The 25,716-nt window shown below is 43.4% G+C and overlaps 1 protein-coding gene across 9 annotated transcripts in view; it reads left to right on the top strand.

The window, feature by feature from the left end:
• Window positions 1-25,716, top strand: part of LOC144603565 (contactin-1-like) — a 421,240-nt gene that overhangs the window by 264,585 nt on the left and 130,939 nt on the right. For all 9 annotated transcript variants that reach the window (XM_078416950.1, XM_078416955.1, XM_078416958.1 and 6 more), the window contains 2 exons: window positions 20,676-20,834; window positions 22,141-22,290. In XM_078416950.1, coding sequence (XP_078273076.1) covers window positions 20,676-20,834; window positions 22,141-22,290 — 309 coding nt within the window. The remainder of the gene's footprint in view (window positions 1-20,675; window positions 20,835-22,140; window positions 22,291-25,716) is intronic.

The raw sequence follows: 25,716 nt of genomic DNA, 5'->3' as shown, positions 1-25,716 counted from the left end.
CTATCTTGGACTCTATGACTATCTGGAGAGTGGAAGTGAAGAAGATGCTGTGGGCAAGTCTGTGTATGTGTGTTTTGGGGGGTGTGGGGGAGGAAGGAGAGGTTAGCTCTGTCTGTTTGATGGGGAGCATCAACATAGGGTTCAGTTTTCTGTGTCCAGCCTTTGTGGTTTCTACATTTTTATTTTCATAGTCCAGATGTTTCCAATTCTGCTCCTGCAGCTCCTGCAGTTCCTGCAGTGCCCTCAGGTTTCAATCCGATAGTTTTCTCATAATATTCAATTTGGGATTAAACCCCCTGTCTTCAATTTCTTCCTCCTTTGGTTCCACCATCTCCCTCCCCATCTCCAACACCCCACTCTCCTTTAAACTCTCCAATAGTTCATGTTGAAACCACTGAAAAGTCTAACAACCGACCACGTTATCAGTGCAATAAATGATAATTAATTTATATGAACCTAGAAACCTAGGTTTTAAGAGTTGCAGATTTAAGAGTAAAGCCAGAGGGAGGAAAATAGCAGAAGGGGAGAAATACATGGGAGTCCAGGTGAGGCACAGGGGAGAGAACTGGGAAAGAGGGGTGGGGGTTGGGCTCATTCCCGGAGGAAGGTGTGGGTGGGTTGGGAATGTGGGAGGAGGTAGCGATTGAATCTCTGGGGTGGAACCTCTTCTCAAGGTCTTCAAAGGAGAGTCAAAGTGTTATTTTTCAATGAATAACTTGCTGTCCTACCAACAGTTGCGGTCTTTATATCAAGTTTAGCAAAAAACTCCAAGGGTGAAGAATGCTCATCTCCCTTACACAGCTGCCTGGTGTTTAGATGTTTACAGTCACCTTTCTCACTTAATGGAACTTGCAGTATCTTAGAAAGTGGGAAACACAGGTTTTGTTTTCTTTATTTACTTTTTCAGCGTTTGTTGTCCATCCATGATTGCCCTATAGAAGGTGGTGATGAGGCACCATCATGAACCACAGCAGACCTGCAGGTAAAGGTGCTTCCATGGGGATTTAAGGATTTAGACTCTGCAGTGATGAAGGACCAAAGATACATTTCTATGTCAGGACAGTGTGGATTGGAACCTAGTGTCCCCTGCACTTGTCCTGTATTGTAAGGATTTGGGGTTTGGGAGGTATTGTGAAGTCGTGCATTTTGTGACCAGTGGTGGAAAGGAATTAATATTTGACATACCATTGATATAATCAATGCCTTTCAAAGTAGCTGTAGCATTCAAAGTGAGGGGGATTATTGAGCAATATGTACAGTGGAAAATGGTTGAAGATGGTGGGTATCTGTTTCCAGATTGGATCACCAAAAAAACATAATAAATCAAGAAATTCTAGTAAAGTGAACTTGAATTTTATGAGATCATAGAATGAATGTAAGATGAAGGAAAAACTGGACAGAGTGGAGAATTGTGCTGAACTTCACTTACTGGACATTCGTAGATTGAGTAATGGAAAAGCAGAATATTGCACATGATAGAAAATAGAAATTACAAAAAAAGTGGAAATAAACAGCAGATCAGGCAGCACGAGTGGAGAGAGTAATGCTTGAGGTCAGTGGCCTGTCACCTGATGAACCATAAACTTTGCTTCTCTCTCCATTGATGCTCATCAGCAGTTGAGTAGTTAGCTGAACCTTGCTACAGGCAGAGGTGGAACAAGGGGGGAAATGTGCGTGGCACATCGTTAATTAGAATGGTGCGCCAGACGCACAATTTCTGGCTAATCATTGTCCTTGGTATCATATATCACAATGGTAGTTTGAAATTGGATTTGGAAATCATCGGCAGTGAAAAGCCTTTAATCAGAAACATCGGTGGGTCTGAATTCACAGGAAGCTGAAGTAAAATGAGAAGACCAATGGATTCCCCTGATTATCCAGCCCACCCACTGGAAGCTTCCAGATGCCCTTCACTCCCCACTCCCTCTGATCAATTGCACCAAATGCCATTGACTATTTGTTTTTTGATAACGGACTGAATTATTTTCCCTTCTGTGGGTCAGGGCTGAGTTATATCTGAGATTCTGCGTACCTTTCTGAATGATTCCTTGATTTATGGATCTCAACGAGGTCCCCCTTAACCTAATGTTTCCCTGAAGACTATGGATCTTAAGCCTCTCTATTCACAACAGAAAGGAAACACAGATTCCATTCTGTTCCTCTTCCTGCCTGAGTAAATTGAAAGTGGCTACCACAATACTGTTCTTTGAATCAAACTTCAGTACCAATTCTCCTTCCATCATTTCATTGGGATTTTTTTGTTTAATCTGAACTCCGGTACAGAATAACCCTTTAACCTTGGCAGTGAGCTCAAAATGAGTTGTTTATTGTTTCTGAATTAGCCTTCACAAAAATGTATTGATGAAAGGGGACAAAAAAGCTTTGCGCGGTAAGACAGCACCTTGCATTCATAAGGTAGTTCACAGCAGGAAAATGACACCATGCAGTCTGTGCCAAACATAGTGTCAAGATAAACATCTCATTTTCTTGCACACGATTCATTTCACTCCATTGCCTGCGTATCTGTATACCCATCTAAAAGCCGCTTAAATGCCTCTCTTATATCTGCTTTCACCACCAGCCCTGGCAGCATGTTCCAGGCACTCACCACCCTCTGCATAAAAAAAACTTACCTAAGTGCTCAAGATGGTGGAATCTAGAGCAAAACACAGCTTACTTATCCCACCCTGCCCTCGGGTTCACTTGGACTATCTGTGACACCGCTCTTCCCTTTCTCCATTTCTCTGACTTCATTACCCGAGACAGACTATCGGCTGACATCTCGTACAAACCGACTGACAGCCACAGCTATCTTGACTACACCACCTCCCACCCTACCTCTTGCAAGGACGCCACCTCTTACTTTCAATTTCAGGTGGTGGAATCTGACAATGAATCAGCATCAATGGTCAATGGTGATCAATGGTCCGTGTGGATTCATTGGGCCAAGAGGCCTCTTTCCATGCTGTATCTCCAAACTAAACTAAAAAAATAAAGCCAGTGAAGTACTTTTTCCTCTGTCAGTGCTATTGTGTCAGGAAATGCAGGAGCCAGTTTGTCTTCTGCAATCTCCAAAAATCATTAATGTGGTAATCAGTAAGTCTGATCTTGTTGATAATTGCAGAGGAATTAAAAATTGGCTATCTCTGGCAGTGTTGGGGACTCAGCTGATGACTTCAGCAGATGGCAGCATTTGTCATTTCAAACTCTTGATGGAGTTTCTACTCCTTGCTGAATAGTTCATGTTGGTCCCAACCCTGGTCCACTCAACCTTCCAGAATCTGCACTTGGATGTTCAGATGCAAAGGATGTCTGAAGACGTAACTGGATTGTGTCCTCTCTTTGTGGTGATAGTGGGTGTTGAGACCATTTCCTCATCCAGGATAATGGTTCTGACCAAAATCCAAAGGACAAAATTCAGAAACAACTTCTCTTCTGTAGCATCATAAACACTGGGGGGGGGGGCTGTACCTTTCACCTTTCTGTGTCAGAGATTATCAGGTGTGTCATCTCCGCTCAATGCAGATGCTGCCTGACTTGCTGAGTATTTCCAGCACCAATATTTCAGATTGCCAGTGTGTGCAATTTACATTTATGGTTTGATGATAATCAGGGTTGGTCAGTAGTGGGTGGGTGTGGTGCAACTTCAGAAGGCAGTATGTTAGAGTGAGTAACTACTGTGGAAAAATTGAAATGGCCCACGTCATGTTAGCAGTTGGCAATAAATAGAAGCAGAGAGAGAGAGAGGCCAGAAGGATTTTCAGCATCTGCAGTTTTTTAACTTTCTCAGTTGACCATAAAAGCCACCAGATTGTTTGTCCCAATTCCTCTGACCTGTGTTTGCTCCCAATGTCATAACTCTCCAAGGTCTCTGAGGGTGCCAAAAAACCAGAAGGACAGGAATAATTACAGCTTAGGCAGTGTAGCCTCCCTGCCACCCACAACCCCCCTTCCCCACCCGCCATTACGTCTCCACTTCCATCTCTCCCAAGTCAAATGCCAGCCTTTGTTCTGCAATGCATTGAAAGAAGAAACTCTTATCTCGATCTCTTTCATGAGGAGACAATGGGTAAACCCTACCATTGGTATCAAGAAAGAAATGCAGGCATCTTGCTTAATCCAGCAGCTGTTTCCCTTTTACGATTTTTTTCCAGTACATAAACTTGATTCATGTCAAATTCAGCATGATTGCGGTCAAGCATTCTAAATCAGCAAGAGCATTGCAAGACCTGCATTGTTGAGTGCTGAATTTATTTAATGACGTGTGTTGTGACCATTTCCATTTGTTCCATGTTGGGACAAGAGACCTCAGGCTAATTAAAGGACTTGACCACCCTCTTGCTTCATTAACTCTCTTATTCTACAGTAAAGTCTGCTGGAGCATTAATTATAGCTACGTAAATACAAGCTGCAGGCAACATGCGTAGCTATTTTTAAACTTTTGGGAGACTTATTTTCTGAAGATAAATATTTTATCCTCAAATAATGATATAGAGGGAGTGGGAAGACAATATGACTGAAGAATTTAGTCCATGTGCACACATTATTCATGACTACTCGACATGCACGCATTATTCATAGTGAAGTTTACGTCATGGAATCTTATTGTCGATTGTTTTTTGGCTGGACGAGGAACTTAAAAGATATTTCAGGTCACCAAGGGATTACTTAAATAATAGCTACCGTTTGTCATTTGCAAATTGGCTTCCAGCCAATCCAAGTTCAATAAATTATTTGTTGCTCAGCCACAACGTAACACAAGATGACAGGCACTTGAGGAACTGTACAGCTGGAGGTGCTTGGCTTTAGTTGTGCTTGTGACAAATTGAAAATTGGAGTGATAGAGCTATGCAGCATGGAAACAGGCCTTTTGCCAAACTTGGCCATGTGGACTGTGTTATCTGGCTAAGTTGGTCTCATTTGCCTTCTTCTCAATGTTGTATTGTGCCTCCACATATCACTTCCTGTAGCAGTTCATTCCACATAGACATCATTATCTGTGTCAATTTGCTCCTCAGGTCCCCTTTAAACCTTGCACCTGTCATCTTATGCTCTTTAGTTTTAGACTCCCCTACCTGGGGAAAAAGATTTTTGACCATTCACCTTATCCATGCCCTTCATGATTTTATAACCTTCTTTAAGATCATCTCTCAGCCAACTACACTCCAGGGGAACAAGTGCCTCAGCCTTGTCCAGTCTCTTTTTAACTTAAGCCCTCTATAAACTTCCTCATGCATCTTTTCTGTAACCTGTTCAGCTTAATGGTATCCTTTCTATAGCCAGGTGACCAGAATAGTGCTAAGTCCTCCCAAGTGCAGTCTCATTGACAACTTGTACAGTTGTAGAGTGATGTCACATTAGTGTATAAGATCCACTGACTGATAAAGAAGGCAAGAGTGCCAAACTCCATCTGCACCACCATTTCTGCCTTTGCTTCTACTTTCAGGGAATAATCTACTTGAATCATATTGCCTGTCCAACTTATCACAAAATGCTGGAGTAACTCAGCGGGTCAGGCAGCATCTCAGGAGAAGGAATGGGTGACGTTTCAGGTCGAGACCCTTCTTCAGACTGATGTCAGGGGAGGGGCGGGACAAAGATAGGATGGAGTTGGAGACAGGAAGACAGTGGGAGAACTGGGGAGGGGGAGGGGAAAGAGAGGGACAGAGGAACTATCTGAAGTTAGAGAAATCAATGTTCATACCACTGGGATGTAAGCTGCCCAAGCGATATTATGAGGTGCTGTTCCTCCAATTTGTGTTGGGCCTCACTATGACAATGGAGGAGGCCCATGACAGAAAGGTCAGACTGGAAGCGGGAGGGGGAGTTGAAGTGCTCAGCCACCGGGATATCAGGTTGGTTAAGGTGGACTGAGTGAAGGTGTTGAGCGAAACGATCACCGAGCCTGTGTTTGGTCCTGCCGATGTAGAGAAGTTGACATCTGGAACAGCGGATACAATAGATGAGGTTGGAGGAGGTGCAGGGTAATCTCTGCCTCACCTGGAAAGACTGTTTGGGTCCTTAGATGGAGTTGAGGGGGGAGGTAAAGGGACAGGTGTTGCATCTCCTGCGGTTGCTGGGGAATGTACCTAGGGAGGGGGTGGTTTGAGTGGGAAGGGAGGAGTGGACCAGGGAGTTACGGAGGGAACGGTCTCTGCGGAAAGCAGAAAGGGGAGGGGATGGGAAGATGTGGCCAGTAGTGGGATCCTGTTGGAGGTGTCGGAAATGTTGGAGGATGCCCTCCTGCCCTCCTACTCTACGACCCTCCTGCCCTCCTACTCTACAACCACTTCTGCCCTCCTACTCTACAACCCCCCCTGCCCTCCTACTCTACAACCACTCCTGCCCTCCTACTCTACAACCCCCCTGCCCTCCTACTCTACAACCACTCCTGGCCTCCTACTCTACAACCACTCCTGCCCTCCTACTCTACAACCCCCCTGCCCTCCTACTCTACAACCACCTGTGGCCTCCTACTCTATGACCACTCCTGCCCTCCTACTCTACAACCCTCCTACTCTACAACCAATCCTGCCCTCCTACTCTACAACCCCCCTGCCCTCCTACTCTATGACCACTCCTGGCCTCCTACTCTATGACCACTTCTGCCCTCCTACTCTACGACCCTCCCTCCCTCCTACTCTACGACCACTCTTGCCCTCCTACTCTACGACCAACACAACTTGCCTGTCGAACTGGTAATCCCTTCCAATTTTCCCTGGCCTTCTCCCAATCCCGAAGCTCCGTATATGTGACCGACAATTCCATGAATTTACTTGTCCGTCTGATACCCACCTCATCTTTCACATTGTGCCCATGTTTCATGCGTGGCATAACTCAGTGATCACTGTTAGTCACTTATCTTGTGAAATGGTTCATAATTAGGTATGATTATGAAGATTTCCCACTGGAAGCAAACAAGGAAAATCAAAAAATAAACTGCAGATGATGGAACTCTGAAATAAAAAGAAAAAATGCTGGAAAAACTCAGCAGGTCAGGCAGCATCCACAGATAAAGAGTTAATGTTTCGTATAGAATACCCTTCATCGTAACTGAGAAAGTGAGACAATAGGTAAACCCAGGTAGTAAGGCAAGACAAGGCGAGGGATGGCAGTGGATGGATGAAAAGGAATTTCTGTGATTGGGTAAAATAATAGCAAGCTACGATGCGGAGAACTATATTCTGTACTCTGTATCTTTCCCTTTGCCCTGTCTATTGTACTTGAGTTGAGCTTGATTGTATTTATGTACAGTATTATCTGATTTGATTGGATAGCATGCAAATGAAAGCTTTTCTCTGTACCACATGACCACAATAAACCTTGACCTAATTTGGCCATTAAGGGGCATTTAACCTGTGCAATGTGTTGCAATGTTGGAAAGTCTTGGTAAGTCAGCAGGTCAGACTAAGAGAGAAAGGCAGAGGAAGAGAGGAATGGTTGGCAAAATTGGTCACTCCTGATACAAATAGAAAGAAAATACAAGGTAGCTAAAGTTGCACAATTCATTGAGTCCAGCAGAACTCAATCTGAGGAAGCCTTTATTTCAGTCTGAAGAAGGGTCTTGTCCTGAAATGTCACCTATTCCTTTTCTCCAGAGATGTTGCCTGACCCAGAGTTAGACCAGCATTTTGTGTCTATCTTCAGATAGACTATTAACTGGTTACACTGCCAATTGATGAGATCTCGGCAGCCTCTCTTGAATAACAAAACTTTCTTTATGAACCACATTCTGATTTTTTTTAAAGCATCACTGAAAATGGAACATCGACTTTTAATAGAGCTGATCGGATTTTCAGATCAGCATGTATAAGGCTATTGTAATAACTAATTAAACGGTGAATAAAATGTGGCAGGTTGTTAGTCACCAAAAAAAATGGAGCAGTGAGTGAAATGGGCCTCATAAATTACAGCTTCTGTTATCACATTTTGGACCACCATTTCCTGTAATATAATCTGAGCACCTAAGGTAAATAGGGTTAACTGAATTAATAGAAAAGAGTGTGAGAAAAACCATGTCTTACTTTCACAAGCAAGTTAATTAAGAGGATGGAAATGTGGTGTGAAACTTCCTGTGAAACTCATTTACATTTAGAGTAGTGTGGGCAAGCTGGCTTCAATTATGTCCTCCATTCAGTGGTTTTACTTTGCTGTAGTGGATGTCCATTGAGAGAGGTTAACATCAATTCCATCTGCTCTGCTGAGCCAAGGTTACCTTGTGTTATCTTTTCCCACCTCTTCCTGAAGCTTTTCCTACCAATTTACAGATATCAACTGCTCTCCTCACAAAATCATGACATTATTCATGATCAGTCTTTTGTGATCAGTTTCTTCCAACTTCACTTCCTCCATGCCATTCCTGAAGGTGCTTGGGTGACATGGGTTGCGTTCCCATAGATTTTTCCAGTCCCGCTCTGTACACACGTAAACCCCAAGTTGCTCCTGTGTAAGGTTACACAGTAAACCTCGATCATCCGTGGTTGATGAAGTCAAGGAATGGTGAATGCTAGCAGAAATCCATGGCAATTATTGCTTTTCTCCCAGTGGCATTGAGGCTGGCTTTAGGTCCCAGTTGCAACCGCATTAATTCGGATCATGTGTTGTTATTCTTTGGCTGCATACATTCTTTTTGGAGCACAGTTCTTGAGGGCGGCACAGTGGCATAGCGGTAGAGTTGCTACCATGCCACACCAGAAATCCAGGTTAGTCCCTGACAACGGGTGCTGGCTGTACGGCGTTTGTACATTCTCCACGTGACCGCATGGGTGTTCTCCGGGTGCTCCAGTTGCCTCCCACTTTCCAAAGACTTACCAAAGGTTGGTAGGTTAATTGGCTTAGGTAAGTTGTAAAATTGTCTGAGTGAGTATAGGTTAGTGTACGGGGTGATCACTTGTTGTCATGGATTCGGTGGGCCAAAGGACCTGTTTCCGCGATGTATCTCTAAATGTCTAAAATAAGGCTAATAGAAGGTACTAGACCAAGTGGACCCATTGGGTCGAAACCTCTCCTGTATTGGTGCTGCACCCCCTCCTCCCCTCCCCTGCACCGCTCCCCCATCCCCTTCACCTCTCCCTCCCCCATCCCCTTCACCTCTCCCTTCCCATTCCCTTCACCCCTTCCCCTCTCCCCCCTCCCCTCTCCCCCCATACCCCCATCCCCTCTCTCCCCTACCCCCTCCCCTCTCTCCCCATCCCTCTCCCCTCCCTACCCTCCCTCCTCCCCCTCCCTACCCCCCTCCTTCCCTTCCAGCCCCTCCACCCCTCCCCTCGCTCCCCCCTCGGCCCAACTGTGGACATGTGGCCGTGTGCGGGAAAGGGGGGGACAGGGAAAAGGCACTGATCTCAGCCCCGTTTCTCTTACGAGCCTTTCCTGCGGGCCGGTCGTGGAGCCGAAGCATCTCCTGCAGCTCGGCTACAATCTGCGGCGGGGAACAGTGGCGACAGCATGGACCCATTGCCGGGCGGGGAGTGTCTCTCGGGGCCGTGGGAGGGCGAGAGTGGATAGGGAGAAGGCACTAACCTCGGCCCCATTTCTCCTGCGGGCCGAACGTGGAGCCGAAGCCTCTCCTGCAGCTCGGCTACGATCGGCAGGGACGGCCATCTTGTGGATCCCGCTGGTCCTCCCGGGTGGGGGGGGAGCGCATTTATTAAAGTTTATTAGAAAAATTGTTTTTAAAAACAAAAGTGGTTTATTTAGACCATGGGGGAATGGTGAGTAGGGTGGGCCTAAAATTGTCACGCTGTCGTGTACCGTTTTGGCTGTGTAGAGGGCCTGGTACACACGTGAACACATAAACATATACACACAAACAAACCGAGTGTTTTAGTGACAGACAGATAGATATTTTCACAACATTATAGAGGAATTTAAATGAGCACTTGAATCATTAAGAAATAGTAGACCACAGTGCTGGTAAATCATTCGTCTAGATGGGAGCTTGATGGTTGGTATGAACATGTTCCTATTCTATGACTATAAATATAAACGGATAAATCAACAGAGATTGTCACAAACCAGGCTTTTCTTGAATGTGCTGGTAAAAAGACCAACCTCCTTCCTCGAAAATCTGATTGAATGTTTTGAGGATGTTACAAAGAAAATTGATGAAGACAATTCACTAGATGTACATGTGAACTTCATCAAGACTTTTGACAAGGTCCCCAATGTTGGGTTGGTCCAGAAGATTAGAGGACATGGTATCCAAGGAGTTTGGGCAAACTGGATCCAAAATTGTCTTGGTGAAAGGCAGAAGGTAGTGGATAAGGGGAAGTCTGTAACCAGTGACATACCACGGTCATCGGTGCTGGGACCTTTATTGTTTGCCGTACAGATAATTGACTTTGATAAGCATGCCTGTGGTCTGAGAAGTAAGTTTGTTGACAGCATAATATTGGTGAAGTTGTAGATAGCGAGGACAGTTGCCTAAGAATTCAGAGAGACTTAGATTGGTTGGAAAGGGGCGGAGCAGTGGCGTATGAAATTTAATCCAGACAAGTGTGAGATAATCTTTTTGGGTGTCTAATATTAGCCGGGCATATACAGTAAATGGCAGGAACCTATAGAAGCCATTCTCCCTGCATTCCAATCAACAAATTCCTCCAGATCCTACCAATCATTCTACATTGTCATATTGATGCCAGCAGTGTAAGAGTACTGGAAGCGTTCAATTAGAACATGATTTGGCTCATGGCAGTGTAGGTCTTCTTTTGAAATATTGTCTCGGCCCAGAGCCTTTTCTCTATCCAGTGTTGTATGCTGTTTCTGATATCACTTGGAGCCTGTCAAATTAGTTTAAGACTAGCTTCTGTGATAGTGAGTTGATTTTGCATTGTAGGTCTGGAAGAAAACACAGTCTCAAGAAAAGGCAACCTATTGAGCGCAAGGAGAAATTTAAACTACATTGTCAAAGGTTATAAAGGCAACATGTTATTGATTGGACCATTAAAAAATGGCCAACTTCTATTAATGTGTAGCGTGCCAATGAAAACTGTGATGAACTTGCAATGAATATTGTTAGTTGCTTGGCAGCCGTACATATAGATCCAGGCAGGAGAGAGGGGGTAATTTCAAAAAGGCTAATGCCACGTATTTATCGCAACCACATTTAACTCGCAACATCTTTTCATGTCTCAGTTATCTAAGACAAATGAGGGAAAGTCTGTCTGGAACTTCCTCTCCCAAGGGTTGAATGTGTATGTCTCCCACATTAGTGACCATTTATGGACTGAATCAGGAGAGCCCGTGTCCTCTGGCTGCAGCTCAGCTCTTCAGTTTAATTAACCCCTTGTGAACTAGGAACAGCACTGGGGGCTGCAACAGTTTAATTTCCCACAGTGGGAATTTGGGGAGTTTTGAGAGTCATTTGAAAATACTTACAGGCTGTCCATGGGTTCAGAATTCCCAACATAGATATTCCCACATATGAACAAACTCCCATAATATTATTAATTTCAAATGTTTGACTTATGTACATACGATTATTCTAGTTACTCTCTCTCTCTCTCTGTTTTAGTAATTGTTCTTTCTCATCAGTCTTATGTGCTTTTGATGCTGTTGGATACAATACTGTGGAGGTATTCTTTCCATACTGAATGATTTTTATTTACTTTCTGATGTACGGACAAAATTGACCGATGGATGCCTGTAAAAATGGATCCCATTTATTGGAAAGGGGTGATCCAAATGCTCTCAGAATGTCATGTTCAATGTATAATCATGGTTCATAAACATTGATATTTTTTAGGTACTTGATTAGTACGGGGATTAGGGGCTATGGGGAGAAGGCAGGAGAATGGGGTTGAGAGAGAAAGATAGATCAGCCATGATTGACTCGATGGGCCGTTCAATATAATTTTATGATCAGTAGCTTTTTTGATTCTTTACCAAGATTTTGCTTTTGTGGGCTTGTCCTGAATTTGCAAAGAACACTTAAAGAAAACTTTAGTGAAAGAGCTTTTGTGATCATTTTCCTGTATGTTAGTTTTAACAGAATGTGTGCTTTTGAGAAAAGTTCCTTGAGCTATGAACAACACAGGCAAGGCTATGTTTATTGCCTATTCTTGCTGTTCTGAAGATGAGATAGGTAACCAATTAATCTGGATGTTAATAGGACTTCATGACTGAATACCTTATCATTGATAGCAAGAAGGATAGACTTTAGGCTTGATATACAGTGTGGAAATAGGCCCTTTGGCCCACCGAGTCTACATCGACTTGCGATCACCCCAAACACTATCACTATCACTATCCTACACACTAGGAGCTATTTACAATTTACAGAAGCCAATTAACTCTCTGTCTGAAGAAGGGTCTCGACCCAAAACGTCACCCATTCCTTCTTTCCAGAGAAGCTGCCTGTCTCACAGACTTACTCCAGCATTCTGTGTCTATCTGCAGTTCCTTCCCATACCTACAAGCCTACATGTCTTTGGAATGTGAAATGAAACCCGAGCACCCAGAGAAAACCCACATGATCATAGGGAGAATGTACAGTCAGCACCCTTAGTCAGGAATGTACCCGGAACTCTGGCACTGTAAGGCAGCAACTCTGCTGCTGTCCCGCCCTTGTAGTTGAACATAAATACACAAAGTAGGCAGAACTCCAAAACATCTAAGTAAACTCATAATCTTTTTTATGCATTCCTATAGTGTGTTGTGGCCTGTTTATTCAGTGCAACCTGGAGCAGTTCATAGCGCTGCTATCTTTTCTTCACATCAAAGGATTTCTGGTGAAAAGCCATCAACACCTTTGAGTCTCATCTGACAAAAACTGCAGGCTGTTTGCCAGATGAGATAACAAACTGTGACCGTGTGTGACCACCGCCCTGCTTCCCACAGCCTTCTGCCGCTTTTAGTCTGTAACTTCATCCAGAGGTCAGCCCTCCTCATTAACCCTTGTCCAAGGCGAAAGACAAGCGTGGACCACAAAGTAAACTTTTCCATCCCTGACACAAGACCTACTTTCCCCAAAAGTCAGTAACACCAAAGCAGAGGCATCAAAGCTCGAGCCTTCGTGTTAGCAAAGTGTGTCTTTCAGTCAGGCAGGCCTTTCAAATACCAAAAGGAATTGGTTTGGAATCCATTAAATACTTCCCTGAAGTCTAACTCAAGCAGCTGCTGACAGACAAGTGAAAAACATGGTGCAAGTGTATGACGAGCTGAAAAAGGATGAAACATGCAGCTCCAGGGGGTGGCTGTACAACAATAGCCTTCAGTCTGGAAACAGACAGGTGCAGTGACCTACTGCGAGACCGCATACCTCAAGTGAGAGCAGACCTGCTAGATGTTTAAGTGGATAACTGACGTTGTGGGTTCTGCCATGTATAAATCAACAGGCATTCCACAATGGACATAGAGCTTGCCAAGCAACAAGCAATCCAATTATGACACAAGGATAGACATAAAGCATTGGAGAAAATCAGCGGGTCAGGCAGCAGCTCTGGAGAAAAAGGATGGGTTACGTTTCGGGTTGGACCCTTCTTCAGAGTGAAAGTAGGGAGGAGGGAACTGGAGGTACGAAAAGGCCAGAACAAAGCAGGGCAGGCAACAGATGACCAAGGAATGGCCCATTGTTGGCTGTGTAAATGGTGATAAAGAAGAAATACAAATGGTGATAAAGAAGAAATACAATGACTGAACACTTATGCTCAGTCTGCCTTGGCCAACACGATCTATCTTCAGTATAAACTAGCATCTGGACAAGCTGCCAGAGGAGGGAGTTGAGGCAGGGACTATTCCAACATTTAAGAAAGTTAGACAGGTACATGGATGGGACAGGTTTGGAGAGATATGGGCCAAACGCGGGCAGGTGAGACCAGTAAGTTGGGACATGTTGGCCGGTGTGGGTGAGTTGGGCCGAAGGGCCTGTTCCACGCGGTATCACTCTATGACTATGACTCTGCGACTACACATGACACAAGCATACATCTAGCATATCTAGAGTATATCTACACAAGCATACCTAGAGTAGTTTGTTATGCAGAATAAGGCTTGCGGCTCTGGCAATGCAAGGTGCAGCTATTGAGGGGTATTGGAGATGCTGCATCTCTCCTGAGATGTCAGCTAATTTGACTACGTGTTCCCCAGTCAACGAATGCACAGCATTCTCTGGATGCCCGAAGCTCTGTGGACCCTGACCCACAGCAATATATTCACTACCCTCACACCCTAACCCAGGAATACCTAGCACATTGCCCAGTGTGGGCAAGTTGGGCCGAAGGGCCTGTTTCCACACTGTATCACTCTATTTCTTTTTCATGGAGGATGGTGTGTGAAACCTGATACAGCCATGGAGCGAGCAGATTTAACCAAAAAAATCTAAATATGCTGCTAGAACAGTGAAAGGTAAGGCTTAGTAGGGGGTAGAGGTTAGTAAGATGCAGATAGGTGGAGGTTCTTCACCCCATGTATGGGAAGTGAGTATAAAATGGCAGTAGTAAGGGCTATCATCTATTGCATTTCCTCCACTCTACCCTACTGTCCAATCATCATATCTAACCCTCATCGGCCACACAGCCCAAACCCTTTCTCTCCAGTCACAAAATATCCATCGAGCTCTTTCCCTGAAATCATCTATGCTTTTTTAATTACTCTATCCACTTGATGTTTCCACTTTCAGGGAGCTATGGACCTGGACCCCAAGACCCTTCTGCACATCAATGCTGTTAAGGGTCTTGCCATCAACCATGTGCTTTCCCCTTACATTCAACTTCGCAAATTGCAACACTTCACACTTGCTCAGATTAAACTCCATTTGCCGTTTCTCTGCCCATTTTTGTAGTTGAGCTATTATGCCGCTGTGTACTTTTACAAACCACCTTACTATCCGCAACTGCAGCAATCTTGGTGTAGTCTGACAACATACTAACCAACCAATCTACATTTATATCCAAATTATTTATAGATATATCACAAACAACAGAGGTCCGAACACAGATCCCTGCAGAACTTCACTGGTCACAGACCTCCAGCCAAACTACAAGCTTCCATCACAATTCTGTCTTCTATCAGTAGAACAGTTCTGAATCCATATGAGCAAGTCACCATGCATCTTAATGTTCTGGATCAGCCTGCCATGGGATCAAATGCCTGTATCAAAATCCATGTAGGCAACATCCACCATCCGTTCCTCACTGATCACCTCCTCAAAAAACTTGATCGTTAATAAGACAGGATCTGCAATATACAAAGTCACACTGACTGTCCCAAATTAGCCTATTCCCTTCCAAACGGGAGTAAATCCTATCACGGGTGTCAGGAGAATGGGATTGAGAGGGAAAGATAGATCAGCCATGATTTAATGGTGGAGTAGGCTTGATAGGCTGAATGGCCTAATTCTGGTCCTAGAACATATTGAAGAATCATCTCCACCACTGATGTGAGTTTCACCGGTTCTCTGGATTATCTCTACTTCCCTTCTCAATTGAATGAACAAGATTGGCTACTCTCTGGGACCTTGTCTAGTCTGCTGCAAGACTGTTGCAAAGATTTTCTTCATGGCTCCTGCTACCTCTTGCTTCTCTTGCTAATCTGGCCTAACCAAACAGACCGTATGTGTGATTGTCACCTGGCCAGGCTCATTTCCGAATACCAGGTCCCAAAGATGTACACTATGTCAGGTTAATTGGCCTCTGTAAATTACCCAAATTAAGGCGAGGTTGAATAGATATAACTGTCTATTCAAAAGCAGTAGGGATTTTTGTTGAAATGTTCTGTTCTAAATCCTGAACAAATGAAATATGAAGGCTGTCACACAGTTATATTTGTCCATTCACTGACCCCCACGTCTTTAGATTTCCGCCTTAATGAAGCTCTTTTGTTGGTTTTATTTGGTGTTTCATTCTTTCATTCATTTTTTTTCCTCCCTAGTGGTCTGGAAACAACATACCAACACATGTCATTCATTGAGGATTATATAAGGAAATCTGAAGTTCAGGACAATTAAAAATAAACCAGAAACTCTGTAATATGGACCAGATTTCACTGGGTGTAACTCGACAGTCATTATGATGCAGTTAAAAGTTAGATAAATATTACAATGTAATTTAAAAGTTTAAATACAATGAGTTACTAAACTGAGGGAGAGGTGCAGGTACTAGATTTTTGTAGTGGGAGAACCATAGTGGAATTGCCTGCATTATATTAGGTCGAAGTGGGATCCTTTGATCCACATCCAGGGGCAATCTGTCCTTGTGGATCTGGGCTTGCATACGTGCGGGGAAAATAGCTATTGTGGTATATTCTTCAGGATGATCCATCGTTTGAGAAGGGAGAACTCATATCCTGAGATCTCATCGTTAGGAATGGGGGATATCTAGAAACTCACCCAATCTATGGGGGCGGCGCACTGGTGCAGCGGTAGAGCTGCTGCCTTACAGGGGCAGTCACCCTGTTTTGATCACAACTACGGGTGCCATCTGCACGTTCTCCCTGAGACCACGTGGGTTTTCTCCGGGTGCTCCGGTTTCCCCCCACATTCCATAGACGTACAGGTTTGTAGGTTTATTGGCTTCAGTAAAATTGTAAATAGTCCCTAATGTATAGGATGGTGTTAGTGTAAGGGGTGATTGCTGGCCGGCGCTTACTCATTAGGCCGAAGGGCCTGTTTGCACGCTGTATCTCTGAAGTCTAAGGTCTATTGTAAAATGATGAATTGAGAAAATGTTTTGGTTACAGCCTAGGCTGTGTAGAAGACTGCTACCAGATCTCATAATATATTAGGTGCGCACATTCACCCAACATCCATTGACCACACACGCAGTGCCCTTCAGATTGCTGGGCTGGGCTTTACAGTGGAGGTTATGTTGAGCCCAGCAGTGATCGCCATTTAATTGCAATAAGATCAACAACGAGCAGCAATCACACGTACACTGTGAAAAGCAGAGAGTCAGGAATCTTATCTTTATTTACCTTTTCTTTCTTTGCTTACATAATTTGGATGATTTGCTCTGAATTAATTAAGGAGGTGCATGATTACTTGACCTTTTAGCATGGGCCCGTGATGTACCATGGCTGGACAGTGCGGTTTGGATAGTGCTTTACCTAGAAGGTTCAAAGTAAAAGCTCTTTCAGTTTATGCAGATGTAACAAATGCCAGGTACTGTTTACTATTTAGAATGAAATATCTGGTCCTGTGTAGTTTAGTTTAGTTTAGAGATACAGGCCCTTTGGCCCACCAAGTCTGCGCTGACCATTGATTCATGATGACCCCCGCACATTAACACTATCCTGCACAAACTAGGGACAATTTTACATTTATACCAAGCCAATTAACCTACAAACCTGTATGTCTTTGGAGTGTGGGAGGAAACGGAAGATCTCGGAGAAAACCCACGCAGGTCAAGGGGAGAACATACAAACTCCATTCAGACAGTACCCGTAGTCAGAATCGAACCTGGGTCTCTGGCGCCGTAAGGCAGCAACTCTACTGCTGCGCCACTGTGCTGCCCGACTCAATGTATACATGCTCATTTACTACTGCTTCATTTGCAAATAAAGAGAACCTGCTTCTGGGATTAAAGTTTTATTATTTATTTCTTGTATATTTTTCAGTTCCCACTTCTCTTGCTCAGGGTTCAATACTTAAATATCCTTCTTTGTGCAAAGATTTGGACCCCTGATTCACTGTTGTATCCTCTGGCTCAGTGTTAGGTTTTGATATGCACACTGGAGCAAATTGACTGGATTAAAGGCATTCTGCAAATACATAGAAACATAGAAACATAGAAAATAAGTGCAGGAGTAGGCCATTCGGCCCTTCGAGCCTGCACCGCCATTCAATATGATCATGACTGATCATCCAACTCAGTATCCTGTACCTGCCTTCTCTCCATATCCCCTGATCCCTTTAGCCACAAGGGCCACATCCAACTCCCTCTTAAATATAGCCAGTGAACTGGCCTCAACTACCCTCTATGGCAGAGAATTCCACAGATTCACCACTCTCTGTGTGAAAAAAAAAAGTTCTCATCTCGGTCCTAAAATACTCATTGCTGCTTCATGGAACTTGGTGGCTTAAAGAAAGGAACTCTTGGTGGGCCTTCCTTCCAGCAGGTAATCTAGACCAGCCACATGCAAGTGAGTGGTGGGCTGACCACTACCTTGTACTAAACGGAGAGCTGTTGTCATTATGTACCTGCCGTGTGGTTCGGGCGGGTGAGGTTCTCTGCTGGTCACATGTCTGCGCAAAATGGCACCAGAGGATATGTCGTTTTGGGTGACGTGCTGGGAAGAGTGAAAGCCGCCTTGAAGATGTTGCTCATAAGCAGGTATCAGTCAACTTTCGTATTCGGCCCGTTGAACCTCACCCCTCATTTGAGTCAAGTTGGGCAACTGTTTGTCACTGCCACAAGGGCCACATCTAACTCCCTCTTAAATATAGCCAATGAACTGGCCTCAACTACACTCTGTGGCAGAGAATTCCACAGATTCACCACTCTGTGTGAAAAAAACAGAGAGTGCACTGTGCAGGGTTGAGAGTTGGGGGCTAGGAGAAGTGGCAGCAAAGAGCAATTAAACCTGACAAACCCAATGGGGGACCTAGAGGTGATGCCGTTGAGTATGGGAGGGAGACCCATATTCCTTTCAGAATCTTTTGGTCACAGCAGATGGTATATCATCTCAGTTGGTAATGTGCCCTGCTACACACCATGAGTGTTAGAAGGCAAACGTTGTCCCTTGGCTAGTAGTTAGTTGATCTGAGGAGCACTTGTTCTTTGCAACTGGAAGTGTCAACAATTGTGTTGAAAGACTTCTGTGCCGTTATGGTTTGGCAGCCACATCATTCTTTATAGGTGCCACTTCGTCATCAATCCTTATTCGGTAGATTTAATGCATCCTGTATTCCTTCAATTTTATTTTTCTTTACTGCATGTGCTCTATAGGCTTCACGTGAACAAGGAATTTCATTGCACCGTTATGTATATGACAATAAACTAATCTGTATTACCACTTGAATTTCAAACATTAGGAAACACAAAAAGCTATTTTCCCATTTAAAAAAATGAACACGGTGGCTGATGATCCACATGGACTCACTAGGCTGAAGGGCATGTTCCTGAGCTAAATGACGAGGTGACTCTCAGCATACTTCCCAATCGCTCCTTTCTTAGCTGTCCTTTTCCCCTTATCCCTCAAGCCTGTCTTCCCAGGGATGATATCCAGCAGTCACTTGGATCTGTTGGCACTATTATATTAGTGGCCAGCCGTGGTTGGGTAAGGTATTCTGGGATGTATTTCGACATCAAGGAAGGTTTGCCACATGGACATTCATTTGTGCTGCTGTCCTTGTCCTTTGCGGACAAGGGGTCACAAGTTTGAGAGGTGCTGCAGGAGTAGCCTGCAGCAAATCTTGTGAAAGGTGCACATTGCAGCCACTGGACATTGGTGAATGGAGGGAGTGGATGTTTAAGGTGGTTGATCGGATGGTAATCATGTGTACTACATTCATCTGGGTGGTATATGGTTTCTTGCATAAGTTGTCAGCGTTGCAGTCATCCAGGCAAATGGCGAGTATTTCGGCATACACTGGACTTGTACCTTCCCATTGGTGGAAAGGCTTTGGGGTATCAGAAGGTGAATTACTTGCTGCAGGATACCCAGCCTCTGACCTTTCCCTGAAGTCAAAATATTTATATGATTGATCCAGTTGAGCTTCTGGCCAGTGGTAATCCCCAATATGTTGATAGTGGGGGACTCAGCATCAGTAATGCAATTGAATGCCAAGGGTAGTTGATTAGACTCTATCTTGTTGGTGATATTCAATGCCTGGCAGGTTTGACTTCAACTTGTCAGTCCTATTGGTTTAACTGTTTTTGTTTCAGCTCATTCCGCATCAAGTGTTTTCCGCTCAAGTTAATCTGTAATTAACAATAGAATGATAAAATGGTTTACAGCATGGAGGGAGGGAGGCCATTTGACTCACCATGTCCGTGCCGGCTCTCCACCAGAGTAACTCACCTGTTCACCCCACTGGCCCCTTCTCCAAACCCTTGCAATTTTCTTACTGTGCAGTTATCTAGTTCATTCTGAAAGGCCTCAGTAGACCGGAATGGAACCTGCCTCCATCACATCTGGAGACAACGCATTCCAGATTTCAAGCACATGCTCTGTAACAAAAACATTCTCTAGGTGTCACTCTTAATTTTGTTCTTTATTCTATGTTTTGACCTCAAATCTTTAGCTTTTTCGCTCAAAAGACCAGGCTCCCCCTGTCCATTCTCTACAAGCACCTCGTCATTTCTATCAAATCTCTCCACGGACTCTCTTTCCTAAACAATATATCAGTACCTGTTTCTACCTTTGTGATTGTCATCCCTCTTCCTACAAAACCTTCTCATAAATCTTTTCAGGGCCCCCTCAAATGCCTTCACATCCTTCCTATTGCGTTGCACCCAAAAATAAGCACAATAATCTAGTTGAGGATGGAAAAGTGTTTTATGGAAGTTCAGCAAGACCCTGCCTGCTTTTATGCTCTGCAGTTATGTTGATGAGGCCCAGATGGTGGCAAAGGATTAATAAAGCCCCAGTATTTTACTTGCAGTGACTGTTGTAGTGAGTTTCCAGCAATTTTTGCAACTGGGGCAAGAATGGTTCTTATCATTCACTGGAAGCTGCAATGTTTTGCCAGCATTGCGTGACCCACATCTCCTTTATCTCTGTGTGATCTCTTCCTACAGGTCCACCAGGGCCCCCTGGAGGAGTGAGAATTAAAGATATCCGAGATACCTACGTGACTTTGTCCTGGAGTCGAGGGACAGATAACCATAGCCCAATCTCCAGGTACACGGTCCAACAGAAGATTTTGGATTCTGTCGATTGGAAAGATGCCAAAACAGGTCAGTCAGAACACACTGATACTGGGAATTTGATTGAACAAGACGGGCAAGGACAAGGATATTACGTTTTTTCATTAAATTAGAACTCAAGTGATTATACAGTTACTTTACTTTGAGTACTTGAGAGATGCTGCATGGAAACTTGCCCTTCGGCCCACCGAGTCCACGCCGACCAGCAATCACCTCCGTACACTAGCACTACCCTATACATTCGGGATAATTTACAATTTTTACCGAAGCCAATTAACCTACAAACCTGTAAGTCTTTGGAATGTGGGAGAAAACAGGAGCACTTGGAGGAAGCCCATGTGGCCACAGGGAGAATGTACAAATTCTGTATAGACAGCACCCGTAGTGAGGATAAAACCCAGGTCTCTGGCGCTGTAAGGCTGCAACTCCACTGCTGTGCCACAGTGCCGCCCTTTTTCTATTTATTACATTTCATATGCTACAGTATTAACAAATGCAGCATTTTGATCACTGGGATGAGGTTTATTAAGGAATTTGGGGTACAGTGGTAAATTAGGGAATATATTCCCCTCGTCGTACACTAGCTGATGTGTTTCCATAAGTTTTTTGTTATATGACTGAGTACACTCCTTGGGAAAGTGAAAGGCAAAATGGAAAACCTTGTCTTCACCTGTCAGTGCCAAACCTGTGCCTATGAAACAGCTACAGCTTGTACTCAACACCATATGTTTGGCCTCATTGCAGTTTAGCCATTGGAGACAAAGACTGATTCCTTTCCCGTCTTATGCTTTCAAATAGGATCTTCAAGTTCACTCAGCCAAGATTGGTAATTTCTGACGGTAACGGTTTAAAAAAACATGCCCAGTTGATCATAGATATTTAATAAAATCGTGAAAAAGTTATCATTTACCTGTGCACTGTGGACAGCTCAAATGTATTCTTGTATAGTCTTTTTGCTGATTGGATAGCACGCAAACCAAAGCTGAAGAATGGTCCCCACCCTAAACGTCACCTATTCCTTTTCTCCAAAGATGCTGTCTGACCCGCTGAGTTACTCCAGCTTTTTGTGTCTAATCTTCGGTTTAATCCAGCATCTGCATTTCCTTCCTCCATGCTTTTCACTGTATCTCGGTACACACGATGATAATAATATCCTAAACTAAACTTTTCCTGCCTCAACATCCATCCCTAAATCCCGTGATATAACTCTTTCACTAAATACGCTATCAAAGTTCATGTTATCGAAGCTAAAGTTTAATTTCAGCACAGTTTTTCTCATGCTTTGATGTTGGTCGTCAAGTTTGAAACCCTTCTTTCTATCCTTTTTCCTATTTAGATCCCTACGATATAGAAGGGAACATGGAAACTGTAAAGGTTGTGGATTTAATCCCATGGATGGATTATGAATTCCGCGTGATTGCTACAAACACCCTGGGAATGGGAGAACCCAGTATGCCATCTCCCAAACTCAAGACAGCTGAAGCAGGTGAGTTGTAGGCTGCAGCCAAACGTATTTTGCAATCTGACCCGAAACATCACCTATCCCTGTTCTTCAGAGATGCTGCCTCACCCACTGTTACTCTACCACTTTGTGTCCTTTTCTTTGTAAACCAGCATCTGCAGTTCCTTGTGTCGCTGTATTTTACGCCTGATGCCTTCTAATAGATTATTATGCAAGTCCTAAATTATTCTCCAAATTTCATGAACGAGAACGCTGTAATTAGATTGTGTAGGAAGGAACTGCAAATGCTGGTTTAAACCGAAGATAGACACTAAATGACGGAGTAACTCAGCGGGACAGGCAGCATCTCTGGAGAGAAGGAATGGGTGACGTTTAGATCGACACCCTTGAAGGGTCTTGACTCGAAACGTCACCCATTCCTTCTCTCCAGAGATGCTGCCTGTCCTGCTGAGTTCCTCCAGCATTTTTTGTCTATCTTCTCTGTAATCAGATTGCTTGAATGGTATCAAAATTACATCAATAATTTGGAGTCTCAGCAATATCTGATTACCATTTTACCTCCCCCAACTTCCCAATTTTTATTTCTTCCTAACTCCCTGCTGATTTTGATTTCCTAAGAGAGGAGATTGTCGTGGTTTAGGAGTCACATCATGTCTGTATAAGTGTCTCCCAAAAGTGTCATAAAATACGGACATATATTCAGGCCCACGCAGCGTGCTCTTGTACTCCACATTCTGTTGTGCTTCCTTTGACACATAGCGTGGTAAGTTAACCTATAGCCTGGTAAGTCCGAGCAACAATCAAACTAGATGCTCTGACTGTAAACAAGTGAATCTCTTGATGGCACAGAAATTCTTCTCACAAATTACACCAGTCTGTTTGCTGCACAATAAAATATTTAATCAAATTGTATGTATGTTATTTGCAAAAAAGTAAAATTCAAACTTAAGTTAAATTATTCAACAATTGGAAGTGACCTGTCTTTGAAATAAGTGCAGTCAATGTTCTGAGTTGCTCATTAGTTGTGGCCACTATGCCATTCAAATAATGGGTATTCTGGTCTGATCCTCTGCTCCTTATCTACCGTTGGCTTGAATGTAACTTAAATATTCAGTGATGCAATTGTTCGAATTGTGAATACGTTCACACCATTTAACTTTCCCAACCTGATGTTCACCATATTTTTGAATAAAGAAGCATCCACTATATTGAAAAGTTGAAGTGGGAGTTGAAGAATGTTTAATTCCACTAAGAATTGATTGTTTTATAACTATATGTGTCGTGGCTTCACATTGTATTGCTACTGACCGATGGCTATTTGATGCATAATGCCAAGAGCTAAATGGAACTTGAGAGCAAGCAGACTCCATCTTATTCTTTAGTGTATGGTGTCTATATCACAGAAGGAGCCCAAATGTCATGAATGCCAACATGCAGTGGTTTGCTGGTTGAGTTAAGGTAGTAGGTATGATCTGTTATGATTGACCAAAGCAGGAGATTAAAGAGCAAAAGAAAATAATATAGGAATTAATTTTTTATTACTGCTTGATTCCGATGAGTTATTTGCAACGTAAGAAAGCCTGGTTCTTATCATGCATGGAAAGGCAGAAACAGTTCCTTGTTTGGCTTTCTTTCTCTGTCCTCCTCTTGTTACCAAAACAATTGGTATCAATCATTGATAACAATTGGTACCAAAACAATTGAAGGCCATTTTTCAGGAATCAGTATTTATACAAAAATGTACGTTGACTTGGCTTGAAGTAATTGTTCTTAGGAAGGGGAATATCTCAAAGCTGTGCTCTCTCTATTCAGTCTCACCCAAATGACGTGTAAACCAATGCTTGTTGTTCTGGGACTTGCACTCCCACCTCGCTTGGTTTTGTCTTTTAACTCAGCCAAACTCCAAGCTCTGAGACTTATTTACATCTGCAGCCCAAGTAAAATGTTAATGAATGGAAATAAGGACAACTGCCATATTTCGCACGCCTGGTGCTCAAAGATGGGAAAAATTGCAGCCCTCCTCAATTTGGAGGAGAAGAGCATGCTGAAGATGTGGAACTCAACGCCATCCTGATCTTGAATGTCATGACTTCAAGAGTCAGCAAGTTCCTCCTTCCAGTTTCGTAACTGCCATTTCGTTCGGTGTCACTTTTTAACGTCATTTCAGCTTTCCCAGCCTGATGTTCAACGCCACCTCCAGTTTAAATTCCATTTGGAATATTTTGGAGGACCAAGAACCAAGAACTAATTACACATGAGGGATTGGCTGTGGGATGAGTAGAAAATGAAGATCCCAGTTGGTATTCGATGTATTTCTTCAATTTCTCCATGATCGATCCTCACATTCATAATTTATGTGCTTTGATGCAAACTCATACGTATCTTCTGAAGAAGCGCTATGTGGCATCTTTTACCTTGCAAGTGCATAAGTTGATTGTGTAACTTGGGAACTGTTGTGTAACCAATCTGTTCTGTTCTATTTGAGTTAGTTCATCTTGCACGGTCCTACCCTCAGTAATGTTCTGATGTTGCCAGTGGGCTGGGATGAGGAGAGTGGGAATATTTACAGCACTGATGCAGGATCAGTGTCCATTTCTAATCTGGAAATACACCACCCTGTGCACATCAGCAAAGTGGAAAAATAATACAGTACTGCTGTACGGTCAGAGGTAGCTGCACATTTTTAGTGAGCCAAAATTTTTATTGTTATATATCCTGAAACGGAACAATGAAATTCTTACCTGCAGAGGCAAAACAGATATGTTAACGCAGCTTTCTGTAAACACTCTAATAAACAACAAAATAGAAGTCCAATAGATAGAAAACAAAGGATAATAGTGCAAAGACATAAAACAATGTCCCTAAGTTCTGTAGTTCGGAGCTTAGTTGGAGGTTGTAGTGTTTTCATGTAAGTTCCATTGTCATTTTTAGTATCTTCTTGGGTTGTGCCATTGTAAAGCATCATGTATGATTTTGCATAATATGCTCCAATCACGTCCTTGCAGTGTCAACTTCTGCACCTTCATTTCTCAAGCTAGTGAACGTTAAGAATTTTACTTATTGAAATCCGAGGAAGGAATTTTGCAACTCTGTATCAGCATCTAGAATTGTCTCTCTCCTGTTCAACCAACTATTCTCTAGGAGGGATGGGAGAAATTATCTTGCAATTTATCATGCAACTTACATCTGTAATATTTGTGCCTGTTTTAATTTGTCACAGTTTAGCTTTCTTATCAGGGTACATTTTGCTCTGTTATTTAATGTGTATTTGTGTTTTATATTACAAATGAGTGAACGTGCATTAACTGCAGGTTACATCATGTAAAGAGACTGGCATTGCAATCTGGTTGAGTGTAATCATAGCAGGCCTCACCAATTGCATCCATTGTCAGCAACTTGACCATCCATTTCAGTCTTGCTATCTTCGTTAGTATGTGTAGAACATTTGGT

Source organism: Rhinoraja longicauda, chromosome 20, assembly GCF_053455715.1.
Source record: "Rhinoraja longicauda isolate Sanriku21f chromosome 20, sRhiLon1.1, whole genome shotgun sequence".
NCBI classification, from domain to species: Eukaryota; Metazoa; Chordata; class Chondrichthyes; order Rajiformes; family Arhynchobatidae; genus Rhinoraja; species Rhinoraja longicauda.
Note: the sequence above shows the minus strand (reverse complement) of the source record. Positions and strands in the feature narration are given on the sequence as shown.